General features: G+C 35.4%; 1 protein-coding gene across 2 annotated transcripts in view; it reads right to left on the minus strand.

Moving 5' to 3' along the window:
- NEGR1 (neuronal growth regulator 1) overlaps positions 1–21,403 on the minus strand; it is a 517,118-nt gene that overhangs the window by 50,294 nt on the left and 445,421 nt on the right. The window contains exon 7 of one of the 2 annotated variants that reach the window (XM_034433199.3): positions 14,001–14,042. The exons of the other annotated variant lie outside the window; for it this stretch is intronic. Within the exon in view, the coding sequence (XP_034289090.1) occupies positions 14,001–14,042 (42 nt within the window). The remainder of the gene's footprint in view (positions 1–14,000; positions 14,043–21,403) is intronic. 2 annotated transcript variants of the gene reach the window in all.

A 21,403-nucleotide genomic window follows, 5' to 3' on the forward strand; every position in this document is an offset into this window, starting at 1 on the left:
GGACTGAATATAAACAATTTGGTTTACTGGACCACAGGTTCCTGATTAATTCTTATCCCTGTCACCATTCAGTCACTTCAGCTTGCTTTGAATGGTTTATTACAAAGGCACATTAAGCAATTCATGTGAATTGGGGATGATGGTGGTGGAACTTCATAGGTTTGGTAGTGAATGCAGTTCACATGTACTTTTTTCTATCACATTAAACAGGAAAATATACTCAACAGCAATGCTCATGAATTTCCCAAACTTGATTCCTCAACCAGCACGTTCATGACAAAAAGTTAAGTAAGTATATACTAAGAGACTTAAAAATTAGTAGATCATTTTTTTCTTTTGCAATTAAGCTAGGTTCCTATTCCTTTTTTGGACACAACTGTTAAAATTTAATGTCCCAAATTTTTTTTGCCCATGATAGACATAATCAATTGGCACAATATCTTTGCTACAAAGTGGTTGATAACTGTAATCATAATCAATTTGGTGCAGAAAAAAGCGCTACATAGCTAATATAAGTGAATGTAATTAATTGGTGCACAAAACTCATTGGTGCAGAGAAAAACTTTTTTGCAGGCAAAAAATAAACAAGAGCCTAGGGCTGTGTATACTGTGAAAATATTTTGGAAGAAGTATGACAAATCACACCCCAGCATAGTACTTCTCTAAAGTAGGCTAACTTTTTTTGTATGAAATGATAAATAAATTGTTCCAGCTTTAAGAATCCCTTATGTGACTGTTTCTTTGCACATTAATGAGTAAACCTGAAAAAAGATGGAATGGATAATCAAGAAATATGGGAGCCAAAGTACATCTCCATCATTTTTAGAGCATGCATAGACTTATTATTTAGCCCAAAATATCTTTAGAAAAAACCAAAGTAAAAGTATTATAAAACTAATCAGTTAAAATTATAACTGACTTTTTTTTTTTTTAAATTTGATTTATATGCCGCCCTTCTCCGGAGACTCAGGGTGGCTTACAATGCGTTAAGGAATAGCCTTCATACTTTTGTATATTTATACAAAGTCAGCTTATTGCCCCCACAAACTGAGTCCTCATTTAACCTACCTTAGAAAGGATGGAAGGCTGAGTCAACCTTGAGCCTGGTAAGATTTGAACCTGCAGAAATTGCAGGCAGCTGTGTTAATAACAGGGTGCATTAAACCACTGTACTACCAAGGCTCTTCCTTAAGACTATATTTTAATTTCTTTTTGGAAAGTGGCTTTCAAGAATCTGACTATAGATAATATAGAAGGGCCTTTGAATAACTTTTTTAATTTCATAGAATCATGAAGCTCATCAAAATTATAAGGGTTCATGAGGACAATTATTTCTCACTTATACATACAAAAAACGGGAATCAGTGAATTCAATCTCACCTGCTTCAAGTTCTGTATTTGATAGAAAATTTTCTTCTCCTAGTAGATACATTTATTCAAGGAAAATGAATTATATGATTATGATTTTTCATGGCCTAAACACACCTTTTGAAAGTGTTAGACATTATACTGACTCAGCCAAAACATCTATTTTATTTGATCACATCTTTTTTTTTATTTATAGTGCTTATTTTGAAACCTGTATTTCCACACTAACATTACTATCTATATTACATGACGAATAAATTGCTTCAAAAGAAACTAATTCCCCACAGTATAACTGCAAAACAAATTGGTTTTTTGAAGCAGGCTTCCTCCTTGTTATTGTTTAGAAGGGGACTAAAAGGAGACTCCCAGATTTAATGTTATTGTTTTGGTGTATTTTTAATTTGTCATGCCCTTAATGTTAAATGCTTTTCTATCAAGGGCATTGATGATATATGAATAAAATAAAACACACATGTGAATCACTTCTTTACATGACTACTGAATATCTACAACAGAAATAGTTATAAAGCAGAAAATAAATGTACATATTATTCCGTTTTTCACGCTATTCTGTTATTATGACATGATGAAAATCTCATTGCTCTACCCTGAAATAAATAATAAAATAAAACACACATGTGAATCACTTCTTTACATGATTACTGAATATCTACAACAGAAATAGTTATAAAGCAGAAAATAAATGTACATATTATTCTGTTTTTCACACTATTCTGTTATTATGACATGATGAAAATCTCATTGCTCTGCCCTGAAAACGACTCATTATTTCAGAGTAGAAGTCACACATGGAATATATCCCTAATCACAATGAAAGAAATTGTGACACTTGTGCAGTTTTGCATTGTAATCAACACAACTGCATCAAGTTGAATGAATAACCACAGTGTCTAAGAACCTTGGAGCCCAAGTTCATAAATCCAGTCAGTAAGAACCACAGACCATTCCAGATACAGAGAGGTACAATTCCACATACTGCAAGTTCCCATAATTCAATGGCTTTTGTAGACTTGTATTTCCCAATTTTAATCTTATAAATATGCAACCAAACTGTAATTTAGAACCGAATTTCCCATTGCAACAACATACTAAATTTAAAATAAATACTTATCATCTTTCATTTTTTTTGTCTCGGTTCATAAGAAAAGAAGGCTCTTAAATTTTAAACAATTTCATCTTACAGAATTAAAAAAAAGTAAATTAGCTTAAATTAGCAACCATGTTAATGAAACGAGTACCATTTAAAGCCTCTTCATTGTAGGGGCTTTAAGTGTTCTTTTTCAAGAAGAACTGGAAAATAATTTCAGTCTTCAAATATAAATGTTTGTCAAAAATTTCAACCTAATGCTCATACAGTTTATCTGTGGCCAATATAATGTACCATTAAAAAGGTAAAGGTTTCCCTCGCACATATGTGCTAGTCAGGAACGACTATTAACTCAGAGTAAATTAATTCATAGTAAATATGACCAACTTTTAGTTTGTGCAAAGGTTGGATGCGGAATAAAGTCCATGTGACATTAATACCTTATTGACCAGGAGGATATTCCTATATATATTTTTTCTAAATATTTAATGTATGCTATGTGGTTTACAATAGATTCTCACTTTAGTATAGGTCTAAATTTAGACCCGAATCAGGAAGTTTAGATTGTACTAATGGCCATGAGTATATGTGTGCATAACTCAGAGTAGTACATTAAATTTAACCATTCCAAAGATATCTTTGAAAAAGATACAATTGACATTTAAAGATGAAAGTTTCGGTTTTTCAAACTTGAATTATACCATTATGCATAGCTTTTAACAAGTATCACATTTAGGGACCTCTGGAAGAAATGGCAAATTGAAGATGGCTCCACGAAAAGCAGAGTCAATGACTATTACAGAATAAAGAGCCAATGAAGAGCCCTGTCCTCTATGGACAGGGAGAGAACTTAAGATTCATGAATGATATGTCCCAGGATAATGTTAGAGGATCAAATCTGGGTCGGTCACTGGGAAGTTCCCTGAGGATAGAGTCCAACATGAACCTGAAAGACTAAACCTCTGGTCTCAGTGACCAACCCAGATCCTGGAATTTAAGATTGCCTACAAGTGCTACACACAGTTACTCCTCATGACGAAATTGCAGATAACAGTCTTTGGCAAATCTGGATAAATGCCATTTTGCAGTTGCCACAGATTGGCAATATTTACAGTGTTTAATGATATACTGATTTGGATCAGCCACATGTTCAGCTTCAAAGATACCCAAATTATTAGAAGGAATCATTAAATCCTCTGAGACCAAAAATCTTACAATCAGTTTATATAGGTATCAGTTATCAATAAATCAATTTGCTATGCAAATTAGACTAATTGCAATAAGGAATGTAAAATTTGGCTGAACAATGGCAACAATGGTAAATTTTGCCTAAACATTGGCAAAACATTTTGATTATAGCTTTATCCAACAACAGAGACAGTTTAATACAACCACAAAAATTATTTAAAGCTATGTATTTGAGTAGAAAAAGAATAATCAATACTTTATTATAGTAGTGCAATATCCTCAAGTTATTATTTTATTTATTTTATTTATTAATTTAATTTGTATACCGCCCTTCTCCCAGAAGGGACTCAGGGCGGTGAACAGCCAAAATTAAAAAACATACAAATGCAAAAGTTAAGATAATTAAAAGAATTAAATCATTGGCTACCCAAATTTAAAACCCCAAATCCATAAAATTTAAAATCCCAATTAAAAACCATTTAGGCTAGGCCGGCTTGATGAAATAAAAACGTCTTCAGGGCTTTACGGAAGGTCCGGAGGTCCGGGATCAATCGTATTCCAGGAGGCAGCTCATTCCACAGGGCGGGTGCCCCCACAGAGAAGGCTCGCCCCCTGGGGGCCGCCAGCCGACATTGCCTGACCGACGGCACCCCGAGGAGGCCCTCTCTGTGAGAGCGTATTGGCCGGTGGGAGGTTATCGGTAGCAGCAGGCGGTCTCGCAAATACCCTGGCCCTAAGCCATGGAGCGCTTTAAAGATGAGAACCAACACCTTAAAGCGCACCCGGAAGACCACCGGGAGCCAATGCAGCTCGTGCAGGAGAGGTGTTACGTGGGAGCACCACATCACTCCCATAATCACCCGCGCGGCCGCATTCTGCACCAGCTGGAGCCTCCGGGTGCTCCTCAGGGGGAGCCCCATGTAGAGAGCGTTACAGTAGTCCAGGCGTGACGTAACCAAGGCATGAGTGACTGTGCACAAGGAGTCCTGATCCAGAAAGGGGTGCAACTGGCGTATCAGGCGAACCTGATAAAAAGCTCCCCTGGCCACGGCCGTCATATGCTCTTCTAAAGACAGCCGTGTGTCCAGGAGGACGCCCAAGTTGCGAGCCCCCTCTGTGGGGGTCAGTGACTCGCCCCCAATAGCCAGCGATGGCACCAGCTGGCTATACCGGGACGCCGGCATCCACAGCCACTCGGTCTTGGAAGGGTTTTATGTTTGGGAAGAAGTATTTACATATATTAATTTGACTTTAAGACAAAGATTAATATTTTGGATACACAGATTCATCTGAACTTAGTACATGAAATTAATAGTAGGACTATAGGTCTACTATAGAAATTCTCACTCATACAGGTCATGATTGTCTCAAAGGGGCTTTTTCAGGAGGCAATTGGACTTTCTTGTTTTTTCTTTGAATACGTTTCCAAGAAGCTTCTTCAGCTCTGACAGGTTAGTGGGGAATGGAAGGATTTATATTCCTTGCAGACAGCTGGTCATTTGCATCCTTTTAGCGGGTGACTGTAGCACTTGGAGGTTTATCTGTGTCCTCAGGGTCACCTGAGTACTGCTCCAGGTTCCTGTAGTCTGCAATTTTTCCTCTGGAAATCCATTCCTACTCCCACACCATTCAAAGGGTGTTCATCCCAAATTGTATAGCTAAAAGTCTGTAGAGATTCTCAGTCATCCAGGTCATGGTTGTCCCAAAGGTGATTTTTCAGGAGGCAACTGGACTATCTTGTTTTTTCTCTGAAGACATTTCGCTTCTCATCCAAGAAGCTTCTTCAACTCTGACATGATAATGGGGAATGGAAGGATTTATATTCCTTGCAGACAGCTGGTCTGAGTAGAAATAGGTTTTCTGTACCATGATTATTGCCAAAACATTAGTTTTTCAGCATTTGAAAGACATATTTATGACCCCGGTAATCTACTGGACTCATTGTCATTTATTTTCAGTCAATGCATTCCGCATATTTGGAGAAGGTAGAAAGTATCAGTTTTGGAACATCTCTGTACTTGTGGAAGTTTAGAGTTCTAATGAATTATGCACTCACCTATAAAGTGTGGTAAATCTCCTAGAATCCACTTTAGTTATCCACTGCAGTCCTAGAATTCCTAAGAATCCTGGAGTGAAATAATATTTTTTTTGTTGGTCAGCCTAGATCACAAGATAATGTAGTAAGTGGGTAGGATATGCAGTGATAGCAAGGTGTAACAGAGCTCCTCTAATGGCAGCTATAACTACAGCTATAAAGAGGTTAAATTGATTTAACGTCTACATTTCTTGCTGTTATATGTGTTTATGCATGAAGGTCATTGCAGTTTAGTTATTATTATAACTACTAGCCTTATAATTATTTTTCTTGTGTAAGCACCTGCCCTTTGGAACAATCCCACAACTGAAATTAAGATGGTCTCAACCCTGTTAGGCTTCCATAAAGGTTTAAGCCTTTATAAAGGTTTAGGTCAGCAAGACATCAACTCTCAATGGTACTCACACTAAATGTGCTTCATAGGAGACTTTACATTGAATTGTATCTCACAGATTATTTTCAGAATTGATTCAGAAGAAAAACCATACTCCAAATATACAGATAACTTATTTAAATTCTTTTTCATAAGCCCTTCATAAAGTGGTCAGAAAGCAATGCCATGATTTACATAGTATATATTGGAGATAATATACAGTTGGTGAACGGTTCTCCTATTATAAATCCACAACTTTGTAACTTAGATTGTTATTTAAAAACTGGAAATTTTTAGGGCATTTTAGAGAAACTGTCATTTGCAGGGAATGATCTGTGCATATCACCAGTAAGACCACACTCTTTATTTCAAAGGCCACTTTGAAGAGGACAAAATATTTAGATGAGATTGGGCAACTGACTTACTACAAACAAGTCCTGTTGTTTTCTTTGCATGCATTTGTATTTTGTATCAGTGTTATATATAACACTGATATTATATATATAACATATATAACACAATGTTATATATAAATGCTGCTGTAGAGCATTGCACACCAGAACAAGTAGACACAAGAACGGTTTTTTTCCCAACATTATCACTCTGCTAAACAGATAGTTCCCTCAACACTGTCAAACTAGTTACTAAGTCTGCATTACTATTAATCTTCTCATCATTCCTATCACTTATCTCCTCCCACTTATGACTGTATGACTGTAACCTTGTTGCTAGTATCCTTGAGATTTATATTGCCTGTTTCCTAATATGATTTGATTGGTTATTTGTTCCCTGTGACTATCATTAAGTGTTGTACCTTATGATTCTTGATGAATGTATGCTTTTTTTTTATGTACACTGAGAGCATATACACCACAGACAAATTCCTTGTGTGTCCAATCACATTTGGCCAATAAAGAATTCTATTCTATTCTATTCTATTCTATTCTATTCTATTCTATTCTATTCTATTCTATTCTATTCTATTCTATTCTATTCTATATTTGACAAAAGACAAGTTTCTTCCTATCACAAATTTGTTTTTTAAAACTTGAATCAGTTTTGATTTATGAATAAAAACAAATTGCTTTGACTTATCCATAGTTTTAATCAAGATCAAATAGATAACTTGACAGTATTCTTTCAGTCTACTTGTCATTTTAACCAACTTAGTTTGGGCTTGCAAACCTTTTAATTGGTTTGTCATATGCCTGATTATAAACAAACTAAAATTTGGAACTCTACATATCAATCACTTTGGGGTTAACCAAAGATTTTGACATCCACTGACATATTCTCCAAATTGAAGTAACACACACTTCATATAGTTTGCTAAAAGAAAAGGATGATCTCTTTTGAATTGTAGCTACTAATATATTTTTCCATACTGATACTCTTTTAAATCTAGAGAGTAAAGGAAAGTCTTGTTCAAGATTAGCTTAATGGCTGGTGAGTTCTGTCTTGTAGTAATTTGCCATTTTCTTCTAAGTTGTTTTCAAAATATTCACTTTAACTTGTATGCTTGGTATTCCCTGGTATGCCCCTATCCAATTATTAAACAGCTTAGCTTAGCTTCTGAGCTCTTACAGAAGTCGGTCAGTAGTTTCAACCAACAGAAACACTCGTAAAATATAAAGGATAGCAACTTGCACATCCAAGAATTTTGTGTTTCAATAGTAACTTCCTTTGGGGTAACAAGTCCTTACTTCCATAAAAACCCATAAGGGACTGAATGACAGAACACATAGTTGTTGTGTCCAATCATAAACATCTTCACGAAGGAACAGAGAAACAGACCAGTTCAAAACTGAATCAAATTGTTTTTTTTTCATAACCCTTGGTAGAAAATGGATTCCTATCTTTTATCTGTTAAAATAAGAAGTACTATACATACAAACATTCTGAAATAGCTACAATTCTTTATCTGAAACATAGGTTTTCTTTTTTTCATAAATCATTTCACATTGGGCTGAAATGCCATAAATATAAATGTAGTTATGCTAAATGCTAATGATTTAAATACAGCTAGACAGAAATAATTATTTTGCCAATGTAATGAAGCTTGGCCAATTTATTCTTTTTTGGGATTTGGCAGTTGCGTTTATAAGGCAGCCACAGCTGTATATCACAGATAAAGTCCAAGACAATGTATGACGTATATAATTTAGCAAGGTGAATTTTCTCCTACATTAGTGAAACCTCCAGGGATCATTTTAAAATTTCTACAACATATTTTTTACAACATGCGTTATGCGTTCATGAATGACCAGTTGGTGGCAGCAAAGAAATACTGAAAATTGTTGTTGCTTCTAATTAGTGTCCCGTCCATCTGGGTGTTCCCTGCCCAGATCTTATAGCTACAACAAAGCACCATCGTCTTGAAAAGCATATTCAGGGATTGGTCATCAACACTTACTAATCAAACTGAGCAGAGGTATTAAGTGGATTAGAATAGGCTGCAATTCTTTAACATGTCCATTAATTGCTTGGAAGAAGCTTGTTATGTACATAATATGCATGTAACAATTTCGCTTTGAACAGTTGCTTAGAATTTCACAAGTTGTCTTGCTTGACAAGTCGGAATAAAATAAATTTAGTATTTTTCAATAACATAATATTATTATGCATCGGTGCTATTTGAGGGTCTTGTGAGATGACTATATTTCTCATTGGAATTTTAATATGTAACTATTATCAACTAAACCACAAATAGGCTTTAAGTTATTTGTTCAGCAGATGTTCCTTTTATAAACAGGCAGAATTTTAATAAAGGGTAGTAGAATATATTATAATTTCATGTACACAGGCAGTAATATGTAGCTATTCCTGCCTGCAAGTTTTGTATTATGGTAAGTAGTTCAGCTTTAAATGAAACATGAAATGAAAGTATCCCATTAAGCCTCCAACCTCCACAAAATTGCTAATATATTGAGAGAAGCTGAGCTACTGATACTAGAAATACCTTTAAGCAGTTAACATTTTTGAAAGTTAATTCCCAATACCTCTATTTATCGTGGATTAGAGAAGAAGCTAAGTTGATTGGTGCTCTTTGAGGATCCTGTGAGATGGCCACATGTTATTGCAAAAAGTTCAAGGCAGCAGCGTTTAAAAGGTTTAACACAGCATGAAAAACAGCTGATGGCAGAAAAACCGAGAAGAATAACGCTGATTCTTCAACAAGCTGGCAATTGAAGCAATAATCTTAAGTGGTGGTCCTGATCTAGTTCATAAATTCTCTTTTAGAAAAATGCCTTCATTTTACTTGAACATTCATTGGGCCAAGGAAGAATAGAGTGAGGTCCAGGCTTGAGCAAAGTCGAGATTTTTTTCCACGCAAAGCAAAGGTTCCACTACTAAACCAGCTTCTCCAATATTTTTATCAGTTACGAACTCTTCTCCAAATATGTTGTGATCAATCTCTCATACAACAGGGGTGAAATCCAGCAGGTTTTGACAGGTTCTGGAGAACCGGTAGCGGAAATTTTGAGTAGTTTGGAGAACCGGCAAATGCCACTTCTGGCTGGCCCCAGAGTGGGGTGGGAATGGAGATTTTACAGTATCCTTCCCTGCCATGCCCACCAAGCCACGCCCCCTATCAACACCACACCCACCAAGCCACACCCACAGAACCGGTAGTAAAAAAAATTAGATTTCACCACTGCTTATACAATAACCTGACATTTCCTCCATCTCTTTCTTCATTCCTACCCTATCAGTTTCCCTATAATTTTATTTGACAAAACCCATCTTAACTGAAAAGGAAGCATTCATATTTTGCCACATTTCTCATTTCATTTCTCAGGTTCTTGCCCATGAGTCAATTTCACTAAACACTTAAAATACACGATAAAACTTCATTAGGTGAAGTTGGTTTAAGCGTTATGTCCTAATGCACCAGTATTTCTGAATTGTCATCAACTGCAGCAGTGTTCATCAGAAACACCTGCCTGTCAAATTGTCAAGAACTTATGTTTGTTTTTTCAGGATACGTTAAAGAAATTTGCCTTTAAGTATTTCTGATGTTGACTGAGATTTAAGAGTTGGGCTTTAAACAAGAGATGTTTACTGCCAAGAGGCTGTTAGAGAAAGTGTGATAAACTAGTATCAAGAAGAAATGATCTCTATCAATGTTAGCAACAGAAAATGAAAATTGGGATCAGAATTCTAAGAAAAAGAACAAATAAATCAAAATAAAAACCTCCCCATATTATATAATTTTCAAATCTGTTCTTCCTCATCATTCATTACTTATTCCCCATGACAGGATAGTTAAACATCCAAACTGCATTGTTCTTTGCCAAATCTGGATTAATAATTACACTCCTATTTTTTTTAAAAAAGTGAATGAACCATACAATTGAAAGTCACTACAAGTTGTAGTGTACGTCCTAGCAAGTGCTACATCAACTATTTCTATGCAAACAAGATTCAAATATTATTTTCTAGCCCCATGCAAGTTCATAACTTAGGCCATCTCCTACATTCCAATAACAACAGACTACAATTGCTTCACTGTAGCAGTTCAGATATTAGACCAAAAAGCTGGAAATTTGGGAGTTCTAGTTCTCCTTTAGGTATGGACATCATCTAGGTGACTTCGGGTCATTTACCAACTCACTTCAGGGTTATGTGAAGAAAACAGGAGGAATGAGCATTATTCATGTTACCTTCAGTTGTACAAAATAATGGGTCTAATATAAATCTAATAAATAAATAATAATGAAATATTTTAAATCATATTTGCATCTTTTATTTCCCATGGAGAGATCAGGATAGTACGCTAGAAATTAATATACTGCTATATATCCTACTGCTAGCACTGATTTTCCCCTTAGTGAAATTTCTTTTGGTGAGTTCTTCCCTTTTTGCTTCATTCATGGCACTATGGAAAAAAAGGAGCCCATATCATTTTGGTGTAGCGATGAAGGTGCTGGCCTAGAAGCCAGCAGACTATGAGTTTGAGACCCACCTCAGTGTGAGAAACCAGCAAGGTGACTTTGGTTTGGTCACTTTTTCTGAATCCAACTTACTTCACAGGATTGTTGTGGGGAAAATAGAAGGAAGAAAAAGTAATATGTATGTTCTCCACCTTGATTTGTGTATGAAAAAAAAGGCAGGATAGAAAGCTTAAAAAAAAATAAAGAAAAAAAGAAGACAAATCCTAGCCACTAATGTAGAGGTAATCCTCGACTTACAATAGTTCATTTAGTGATTGTTCGAAGTTACAACATCACTTGAAAAAGTGAGTGATGACCATTTTTCACACTTATGTCCATTGCAGCATCTCCATGGTCATGTGATTTACATTCAGATGCTGGACAACTGAGTCACATTTATGACCATTGCAATGTCCCAGGGTCATGTGATCCCCTTTTGCGACCTTCTGACAAGCAAAGTCAGTGGGGAAGCCAGATTCACTTAACAACCATGTTACTAACTTAACAACTGCAGTGATTTGTTTAAAAATGGTGGCAAGAAAGACCGTAAAATGAGGCATATTTCATTTAACAAATGTTTCACTTAGCAACAGAAATTTTGGGCTCACTTGTAGTTGTAACTCGAGGACTACCTGTAGTGTGTTCCCTACATGTCAAGATTTGGTCGCTACATAGCTGCATCATATAATAATAATAATAATAATAATAATAATAATAATAATAATAATAATAATAATAATAATAATATACATGATCAAGTTGCTAAATTAATCCACTGGTCATTATGTAAAAAATATGCCCTACCTGTATCCAAAAAGTCATGGGAACATAAAGTGGAAAAAGTTGTTGAAACTGAGATGGTGAAGATCTTGTGGGACTTTCAAATACAGACATACCATCATTTGGAACATAACATGCGAGATATCACAGTTGTCGAGGGCCGAAGCGTACAATTTATTGATATCGCTGTACCAGGTGACGCCAGAGTTGAAGAAAAAAAACTGGAAAAAATCATGAAATATCGCGACCTGGCCATTGAAACTACACGGTTATGGATGAAACATTTAATAGTGATACCTATTGTCATCGGGGCACTTGGTACCATGTTCAAGAATTTTACAAAACACATCAAGAAATTGCAGCTTCCTCCAATAACACCAGCGGAACTGCAAAAAAGTGTGCTACTTGGAACATTGTATATTTTAAGAAGATACTAGGACGCTGACAGCAACCCGTATCAACCATTAGTATCAGTCAATCCTATTTGTGGCATATTTTTAAATGTTCAGTTGACTAAGTTTCATGTTTAATGAATAAAACAGAGAACAAGAAGAAGAAGAAGAAGAACAAGAACAACAACAGCAGGAACCTCTGTCTTCACAGCTCAAAAGATACATTACTAAAAAGAGACAATATCAATAGACTAAATATCATATTCCAAATCTGCAAGACAAAATTCTTGCATTAATAATTCTTGCATCAGCTCCGAGGATAGTTATAGACACTCAGCCTGCAGCAGATTTGTGGCCATTACTAGTATTACAGTCTAAAATGAAATATATTATGTGGGACCTGATTTCACAATTATAAATTTGCCCAGATGAGGAAACATGACATTCCTCAAATAGTTAATAAAATGATGCATGCACATTTATTACATTTATATTCTGTTCTCTCCCTCAGGGGGCTTAAAATAAGGAGTGTGTTTGTGTGTCTCACCTAATTTTATTTTCACAATAAGGAGCACATAATACAGCAATAGCACTTAGACTTTTTTAAAAACATTTTTTTTAATACAAACAAACAAACAACAAATAGCACTTAGACTTATATACCACTTTATAGTGCTTTACAGCCCTCTCCGAGCGGTTTACAGAGTCAGCCTATTGCCTCCAACAAGCTGGGTCCTCATTTTACCCACCTCGGAAAGATGGAAGGCTGAGTCAACCTTGAGCCTGGTGAGAATTGAATTGCCAAATGGCAGTCAGCAGAAGTAGCCTGCAGTACTGCATTCTAACCACTGTGCCCAACCCTAACTCACTCTTAGGATATAGCTTATACTAAGACCAAGTGCCTGGTCCTGATACTCAGTAACTTTCACACCGACTAGAAAGCTTTTCTCATCCTAGTCCAGTACCTTAATTGCTACACTATGGTGCCTCCCATATTACCTGTTTTCCCTAATTTAATAATTTATTTTTCCTGAACCTAAACTCTTGTTATTCCACTGAAATTATGGTTGGCTGTAATGAAAAGGAGTAACAGGATGTATATATCAAGGGGTTATTCTAGCTTCCTATCAAGTCAAAACCAAAGTACAGACATTTTGTGTGTTTTTCAGGTTTGGCTTTGTAAATCAGTCCCAATTTCTTGAATTGTCATGTTTTCCCCACTTTAGGTTTCTACAGTGAAAACTGTTTCTCTGCCAAATATCCCTCCTGTCATTAATATAGTATTAAGCTGATGAATACATTCAACATTTAGCAATAGATGTTGCACATAATATTCACAAAAAAGAGCTGAAAGGAAACAAAGCAAAAGCCCATAAAAATATCTTGCTTACAGCAGAACAGCCAATAATCAATTTAACACAGATAATATCACAAAGGGAGTAGAAAAGCAAAGACGCTTCACAACGGTGCCAACACTATGCATCTGCTAGGTGATCTTTAGGACACACAGAAAGAGAGAAGCACTTTAATAGTAAAAAAAAAAAAATCTATGAAGGCAGACTAGCATTTGCCCAAAGAGCAACACAAACTGTGACTACACAAGCAGAAAAGGAACAGCTCAGCAGTATCAGAAATAATACTGTTCAGCGTCAAGGGGATGTAGATTGATATGACAGCATATATATTGTCATTCCTCAAAAAGGGGGAAAAAAGGGTGCCAAAGCATACTTTTGGGGGGGTGGGGATGTACTGGGATACTGACCTGAGCTTGAGACACGACTAGTAGTGGTAGGCTCAATAATTTCTATAAAAGGGGGAAAAAGAAAACAGCTTGTATATGAATTATATTTGGTAGACAAATATCAAATGAAAGAGTCAACAGTCTTGGCATTGCAACGTGTAAGGGCCAACTTAGGGTCTCCAAAAGAATGTGCATGAAAACCTGCCTGAATTTTGCAAAGGTGGTTGGATTGGGTATTTTTTTTTTTAAAGAGAAATAGCCTCTTGAGTCAAACTTGATTCCTAATAACTTTAGGGATATGTCTTTGTAGTCTTCTTAGCAAGAAATCCTACAGCTCTGATGAGCTACTATCCAAGTACTAGCCAAATCCAACTATGCTGAGTTGGTTTGGTGGGGTAACCTGGTTAAGTGGATTACTAAGTGCAGTTTATAAAGTGGATCTTACTGTTGTCCTTTACTGCAAATATCGACTTTGTATTTAATCAAACACAGGTTAAAAATGTCTCTGCTTCACAGATAAAACTCATTTTACAATTTTGATCCAGGAAAACATATTCTGAATAATAAAAACAACAACATTTTGCTTGAAGTAACACAAACTGTATGTAGTACCACAGAGGTTGAGCAAATCAAATGATTTCATGTTTCTCAATAAAGAGATATTTTATAGTCTTTTAAAAATACTAAACAAGACCCCCCAAAAATCATATATGAAGAAAGCACCATCCAGCAGTACTTATTTTTTTTAACAAACAGAAAACTAATTGTCCTTAAATAATTTGTTTGGAATGAAATCCAACTAATTTAGCAGAACTAACTTTCAAATTAGGAGCGCTGAACTGTTTTTCATGTCACAACATATTTTTTTCTACTTACTGACTGATGTAGCATACTCAAATTCAAAACAATTCAATATACAACTTAAAAAAAAACAAATTCAAATGAGTATTTCTTTGAAATGTGGCTGTTTTTGAAATGAGAGAGATGCCTGCCAAAATTGGCCATCATTACACTTAGAGCACTTTTTAAAATAAAATCCATTATACAAGATCCCCAGAAAATAAAAATGGCAACCAATTTCTTATTTAAATTAGCACATTTTTAAAAACCTTGGAAACATTTTTGGCACTTCTTGATAATTGTGCTACTTGAAGATCTTGACCTGAAATGCAGTAACTTTGCAATTCCTTTGAGGATCTAAAATACATGCCCTTTGAAAGACTATTATTTCATATCATATACTGTCAATCATATTCCAATGACTGAAGCTACGGTATTAATTTCCCCCATTTGCTCAGACAACTCACAGTTGCTCTTATGGTGAAATACCGTAGCATTTCTCAGATCAGCATTCAAGCATCACTCTATTATAGGGGGAAAAAAAGCAGTTAAGAGGTATTTAATTTTCATTCTTACTTAGCTCATATTACAATTTCTTTGGGAGTTAACCTACCCTTTAGTCTTTAGGTATTTATACTTATATATAAAATGCTGATGTGAAAGTAGGAGTAAAATTCTTGTATCTTTCAAAAAAGGAAATAGTCCTGCAAATCAAACCAAAATTAACAATATAGGTGATAGACTAAAGTCAGATTTTTATAGATGATCTAACAAATGATTAAATAGCACTCACTGAAGAAAAGAATATTGGCTCACGAATGAAGGCAAATACATACATGCCCTAGATCCATGATGGTGAACCTATGGCACGCATGCCAAAGGTGGCACACGTAGCCATATCAGTGGGCACATGAGCTCAGCTCAGAAGTAGGTAAACAGGCTGTTTCCTGCCTCCGGAGGGCCTTGGGGGGGGTGGGGAAGGCCTGTTTTTTGCTGTCTCCAGGCTCCAGAGCCTTTCTAGGAGTCTGGGGAGGTCGAAAACGGCCTTCCCGACCCTCACGAAGGCCCTCTGGAGGTCGAAAATGGCCCATTTGCCAACCTCCGGTGGGACCGGAAGGCCTGTTTTTTGCTGTCCCTAGCCTCCAGAGCCTTTCTAGGAGTCTGAGGAGGCAAAAATAGCCTCTCCCCCCCTGGAGGCCCTCCAAAGGCTGGAAACGGCCCATCTGCCAACTTCTGGTGGGCGCATAGAATTATGGGTGTGGGCACATGTGCGTGCGATACTCCCTGCCCCCCGCTCCTGGCACGTGATGGCAAAAAGGTTAGCCATCACTGCCCTAGGTTAATGTTGCAGGATCCAATCTGGGTCGATCACCAGGACCATAGCTTTAGTTTTCTGAACATTCTGAGTTCTGCTAGAGCCCATTCTCAGGGAACTTCTCCCTCACCAGAATGTGGTGAGAGAGAAGTTCCTTGAAAATGGGCTCCAGCACAAGTCCGAATGCTCGGAAGACTAAACTTCTGGTCCTGGCTACTGACCCATATTGAATCCTGCAGAATATTGGCTTTAGAATTTTAAAAGTGGAAGAGGGAGGAGACATTTCCCCCCTAATTTCATATCTTCCTTTAGCGCCTCATCTTCCTAAATATCTATTTTGCTTGATACTAGGTCTTCGATTCAGACAAATTCCATCTGCATATGCTAACATTTGATTCTGAGAATTTGACTCTGAATAATATCAACTTGAAGCACAATTAAAATAATACGTTTACTACAGAATAAATAGTAATATCCAGTGTTATTATTAGCTCATATTTTATACACAGATTGCAAACTTATTCAACAGAACTAATTTTAGTATATCTTAGTATATAACAATAATTTAGCCATGTCTCTGGGACTTATTTACATAGCATATAAGCTTGTTCCTGGCTTATTTTCTAAAAATAAACAAGCATTTTGAGGCTCCTATATAATGGGTAATCTGGCTACTTGACACTTTAAGATGTGTTGACATAAAGCCCCAGAATTTTCCAGCAAGCAATGGGATGTTGTGGTGCTTATATATTATATATATATAAGAAGTACGAAAATTGATATATATATGTATATATACGTGTGTGTGTGTGTGTGTGTGTGTGTGTGTGTGTGTGTGTATATATATATATATATATATATATATATATATATATATATATATATATATATATATATATATATATTGTTTTCTTTAAAATTCTTCATTAACCCTCCAGAGTTGATTTTTATGAATTGAGTGGCCATACAAATCACTTATAATAATAACAATAAAGTAATAAATAACATTTAATAGTATACTTCCACACATCCCTTCCTCTTGTTAATAGAAATTTGCTGAAAATTTATGACTATGAAGAACATTGCATCTCAAGAACAGAAAGAAACAGAGAGAGGTAAAAAGAAATGATGTGTGTCAGAGTACAAATTACACAATCTCCCATACTTATATACATAGTTGTCTTTAAATTGCTGCACTTATTCAGTTTTTTGGCAAGAAGAAAGAAGTAGCATTCTCCAGACCACTTTTAGAGAAGAATGTGGAAATGATCACCCTGCATAATTTTCTTAATGGTAGGCTAATAACTATACAAGGTTCCTCTCTTTCAAGGAAATGGTCTGTAACTGGGTGTGCTGACTTTGTGTGCTATCTTGCTGAACTTAATACTTCTATGAACAGGCAGAGATCATTTAATGCAAATCTTAATGCAAGGTTTATTCCTACATTTTATTAATAACATTGGGATCTGTTAATGTGTTTCTACTAGAAGAAACTGTATATTATAAAATAGTTAAGAAGCAAGCATTTATCGAGTAGATATATTTATTATCTATCTGGAAATCGATTCAAAATGAATCTACTGAAAGGCTCACAAGTATATAGTTTATGGTAGAATAATCTCAAAATAATTAAACTGTAGACAGATGTCAAGGTTACCAAAGATAAGCAAAATCTAAGGAAAGAAAAATTAATCAAGGTACCTGCCAATCAACTAAATCATACATCTAAGTCATACATCTTCTCATACATTGCCAGACTAAAACCCATTATCCTAAATTCTTGATTTAGTTTTGTAGTGGAAAAATCTCACAGGATTGAGACAAAGCAATTGGAGATGTCAGAAACTGGCTTCTTTATTAAGTTAGAAAATAAATACAATGATTACTGGATTCCTAGCAACAAAACACAGGATCCCAATGGCAGATCAACACAAATCTTATACAGGTTACATCAGACTCCAAGGAATTGCACCACATTTTAAGGAGTATGGGCTAACTGAATAATGGTTTGCAGTCACTTTGATAAAGAAATAAAGGCTGTTATTTTGGAAAAGGACTTGTTTGGAAGAAAGAACTTACAACACATAGGCAATATCTTACCAAAGGCATGGATACCAAATACCCTTTGGTGCTATTGTTAACAGTGATGCTTTTTAATTTCCTAAACATATGACAGCCTGAGTGACTTTCTTATTTTTATCTTTGAATAAATTAGCAGAATCAGAGGACAGCTGACTTACATATCAAAGCTTCCTTTAGACACAGGGATGCAACATAAAAGCTAAGGATCTTGCTAGAATAATTGCTACTTGCCTTGCAGTCTGTCCTTTCTTGCTTGTATTTATTTACCTAAAACAAGTATATGGCCACCCATCTTAAACCCAACTCTGGGTGGCTCATTACCCAAGGATAGAAACAATATGTAGAAACATTAAACCAAAAACAGGAAAACTAAAATCAGAAAAAGTAGCACCACTGATAAAACTTTCTGAGGCATCCCACAATACATTCTTCCCATGCCAATTTCACTGTCTCCCAAGTCGGAAGAGAAAAAAAATTCAAATCAAGCATTTTTATGAAGGGTTACCAAGGACAATAGCCTTTTAAATTCTATGCAGTTCACAAAGTTAATGGGTTTTACCCCCTAATACTACTATGGTATAAACATATATAGTCTTAAAAAAAGTATTTGAAGATGCTTAGAATTAATAAACACCTAGTCAGTAAACATATTACAAAACCTGTATGTTCTTCACCATTTTTTTCAACTGGACAACTTAATCATAAAAAAAGATATAATATTTTAAAAAACATATTGGTGTAAAGCAAGCATAAATAATTTTTCCAAGCTTTTTATATTAGTATAATACAATATATTGTTAATTTAGTATGAATCCACCATTGGTGTGAATGTATAAATATATCTAAAATGAATAAATAATTAGTGAATAAACACAAGCTTCCTAGGTGATTTTAAGAACCCTAATGCTTTATTTGATAGAAAAACATTAGTACAGAATTTTTTCATAATCTTCAGGGCCTTTCAGCTATCATTTCTTAAAGGTTTTCCTTAGGTTTATTGGGAGGGAGGCATATTATTAATAAAAGTACAAATTACAATGATGGTTATTGTGTCTGGGAGCTCAAAATGGCAAGGGAGAAACAAAGAACTGCAGTTCAGACACACACACCCATTATATAAATGCAGTATAGGGACATGCCACATTTTTTTCTCTATGAAAAGAGCTGTGAAAAGTTCATTACCACAAAAAAAAAAAAAAAAAAAAAAAAGAGAGAGAGAGAGAGAGAGGGAGAGGGAGAGAAGATTGAAACTTGGGGGTTGATCTCTCTCTGTTTTTCTGTATTCTGTAATTGTTAATCATCTCTTTAGATAGGATTTCTCGTTTTCAGTTAAACAATCTGTCAGTCAGTCAGCCTGTCTGTCTATCACGTCAAGTATTTGGACATTTCCGTTAGCTTGTTTCTGGGTGTCAGGGATAAGGCGGTTAGATATCAAAAGACTCTTGCCTGCATGAAGTAGTATTGCATGTCACGGTCAATGAGTAATGTAATCATCAACAATGGGTTGATGGTTCAATCCAGCAGTGGTCATGTGCACCTCAAAATGTACAATTCTAGAAACATTCAGGACTTCAGCAGGTAAAGGGGACATTGTCAAAAGAAGAGAAAGAAACATATTCCATGACCACTTGGTTGATATGCATCTCTGTTCTATAATCAATCTGACCTCATCTTTTTCAATGCGATCAAACCATACTTCAAAACCACTTTATTTAATTAATGCAGAGGATTTCTTTCACAACAGTTGAGTCCTTTTCTTAAGTGTTAATAGATTTAATTTTGGGAAGAAATCAAGACTGATTTATCACCTCACTAAATATAAATTGAGGACAGGATCAAAGAACTCTGAAGCCAAGGAGGTATAAATCATACTGCATTCTGAAGAGTAAAATGTAAAAGCACTAGGTAATATTGGAGGTGGATTGGATATTTAAAAAAGAAAAAAATTATATTCAGCCCAACTCCTTCCAGACTTTATTTTGATAAAACATACATCCTGTTCCAGAAATTTGTACTGCACAATAACCGTTCCTCTGAACGGAGAGGTTCACATTTAAATTATCCCATCCATTCAAATAAATGGAAAGTTCAACAATAGGAGAAACAACATTTATTTTTAAATATGAATTATAGGAGATCATTTTGATTCTATTATTCCAATACTAGGGTAGTAAGCCCAGGGAAAATAATTCTGAAGGCAGGTATGACAAAGAAAAGAATAATACATTTATGTTTGCAGCGTTATTGATTATCTAATTTGTTTTACCAGGCTTGTACACTACTCCAATCAATAACGACTCTAAGCAGTGCACATAGTCAAAGTTGCTTCCACTGAATCTTATTGCCACCATTTGTACAAGTGAAAAATCAATATGGAGACAATTTTGAGGGGCAAGGGTTAAGCAACATTCAGTTGCTTAGTGCTTGCCTCCCTTTATGTTCCTTCCATCCAGACTTTAGTGTTGCCTTTTTATGGTATTTTGCATCCACACAGCTGTAGAAGTTAGCTTAAGTGCTATGATCCTAGGTTAATCTGAATGTTTGATGCTGCTTTATGTTATCAATCCACGTGTGGATTACAGTCTCAGAATCACAAAACCTATTTTGCTTAGATTAGTAAATTGCAAGATCATTAGTAAATTGCAAGATCATAGGAACACGTTGTCTTCTTTCTAACTGACTGATAATCTCCCTTCTTTTTTCCCCAACAAAAAAGAAAATTGGAGCAGTAGTACAGAACTATGCCATTGGTAGAGCCTCTGGAATATGCCATCTGAAGCAACTTCTTCAAGCAACCACTTCCATTTACATCACATGGATAAATAGCAAAATGGATAAGTAAGACTGCTGTGGAGACCAGAAATTTTAAAAACCTTTTCCCTCAAAATCTATATGGTTTGTACAAAGCTCTGTCGACAAGTAAAAAAATCCCAGTACATATATTGATCTGTTGGACAAAAAAGAGTGATGTGTATAATTGTGGTGACTATTTAGAAAAAGCATGCAGAAAAATGAGAAAATCATGTGGAAGGACAAAAATATATATTTTACAAAAAAAAAAAAAGTCTAATTCTTATGACCATTCAGCACTAGATACCAGAGGTTTCTTTTCAAACATTTACCTTTACTAAATAATTTATAACAAGGTTTATGTAAGTATTGATAAACATGCAAACATGACCCTTTC

Source organism: Pantherophis guttatus, chromosome 3, assembly GCF_059756535.1.
Source record: "Pantherophis guttatus breed Tessera chromosome 3, ASM5975653v1, whole genome shotgun sequence".
In the NCBI taxonomy this organism is placed as follows: Eukaryota; Metazoa; Chordata; class Lepidosauria; order Squamata; family Colubridae; genus Pantherophis; species Pantherophis guttatus.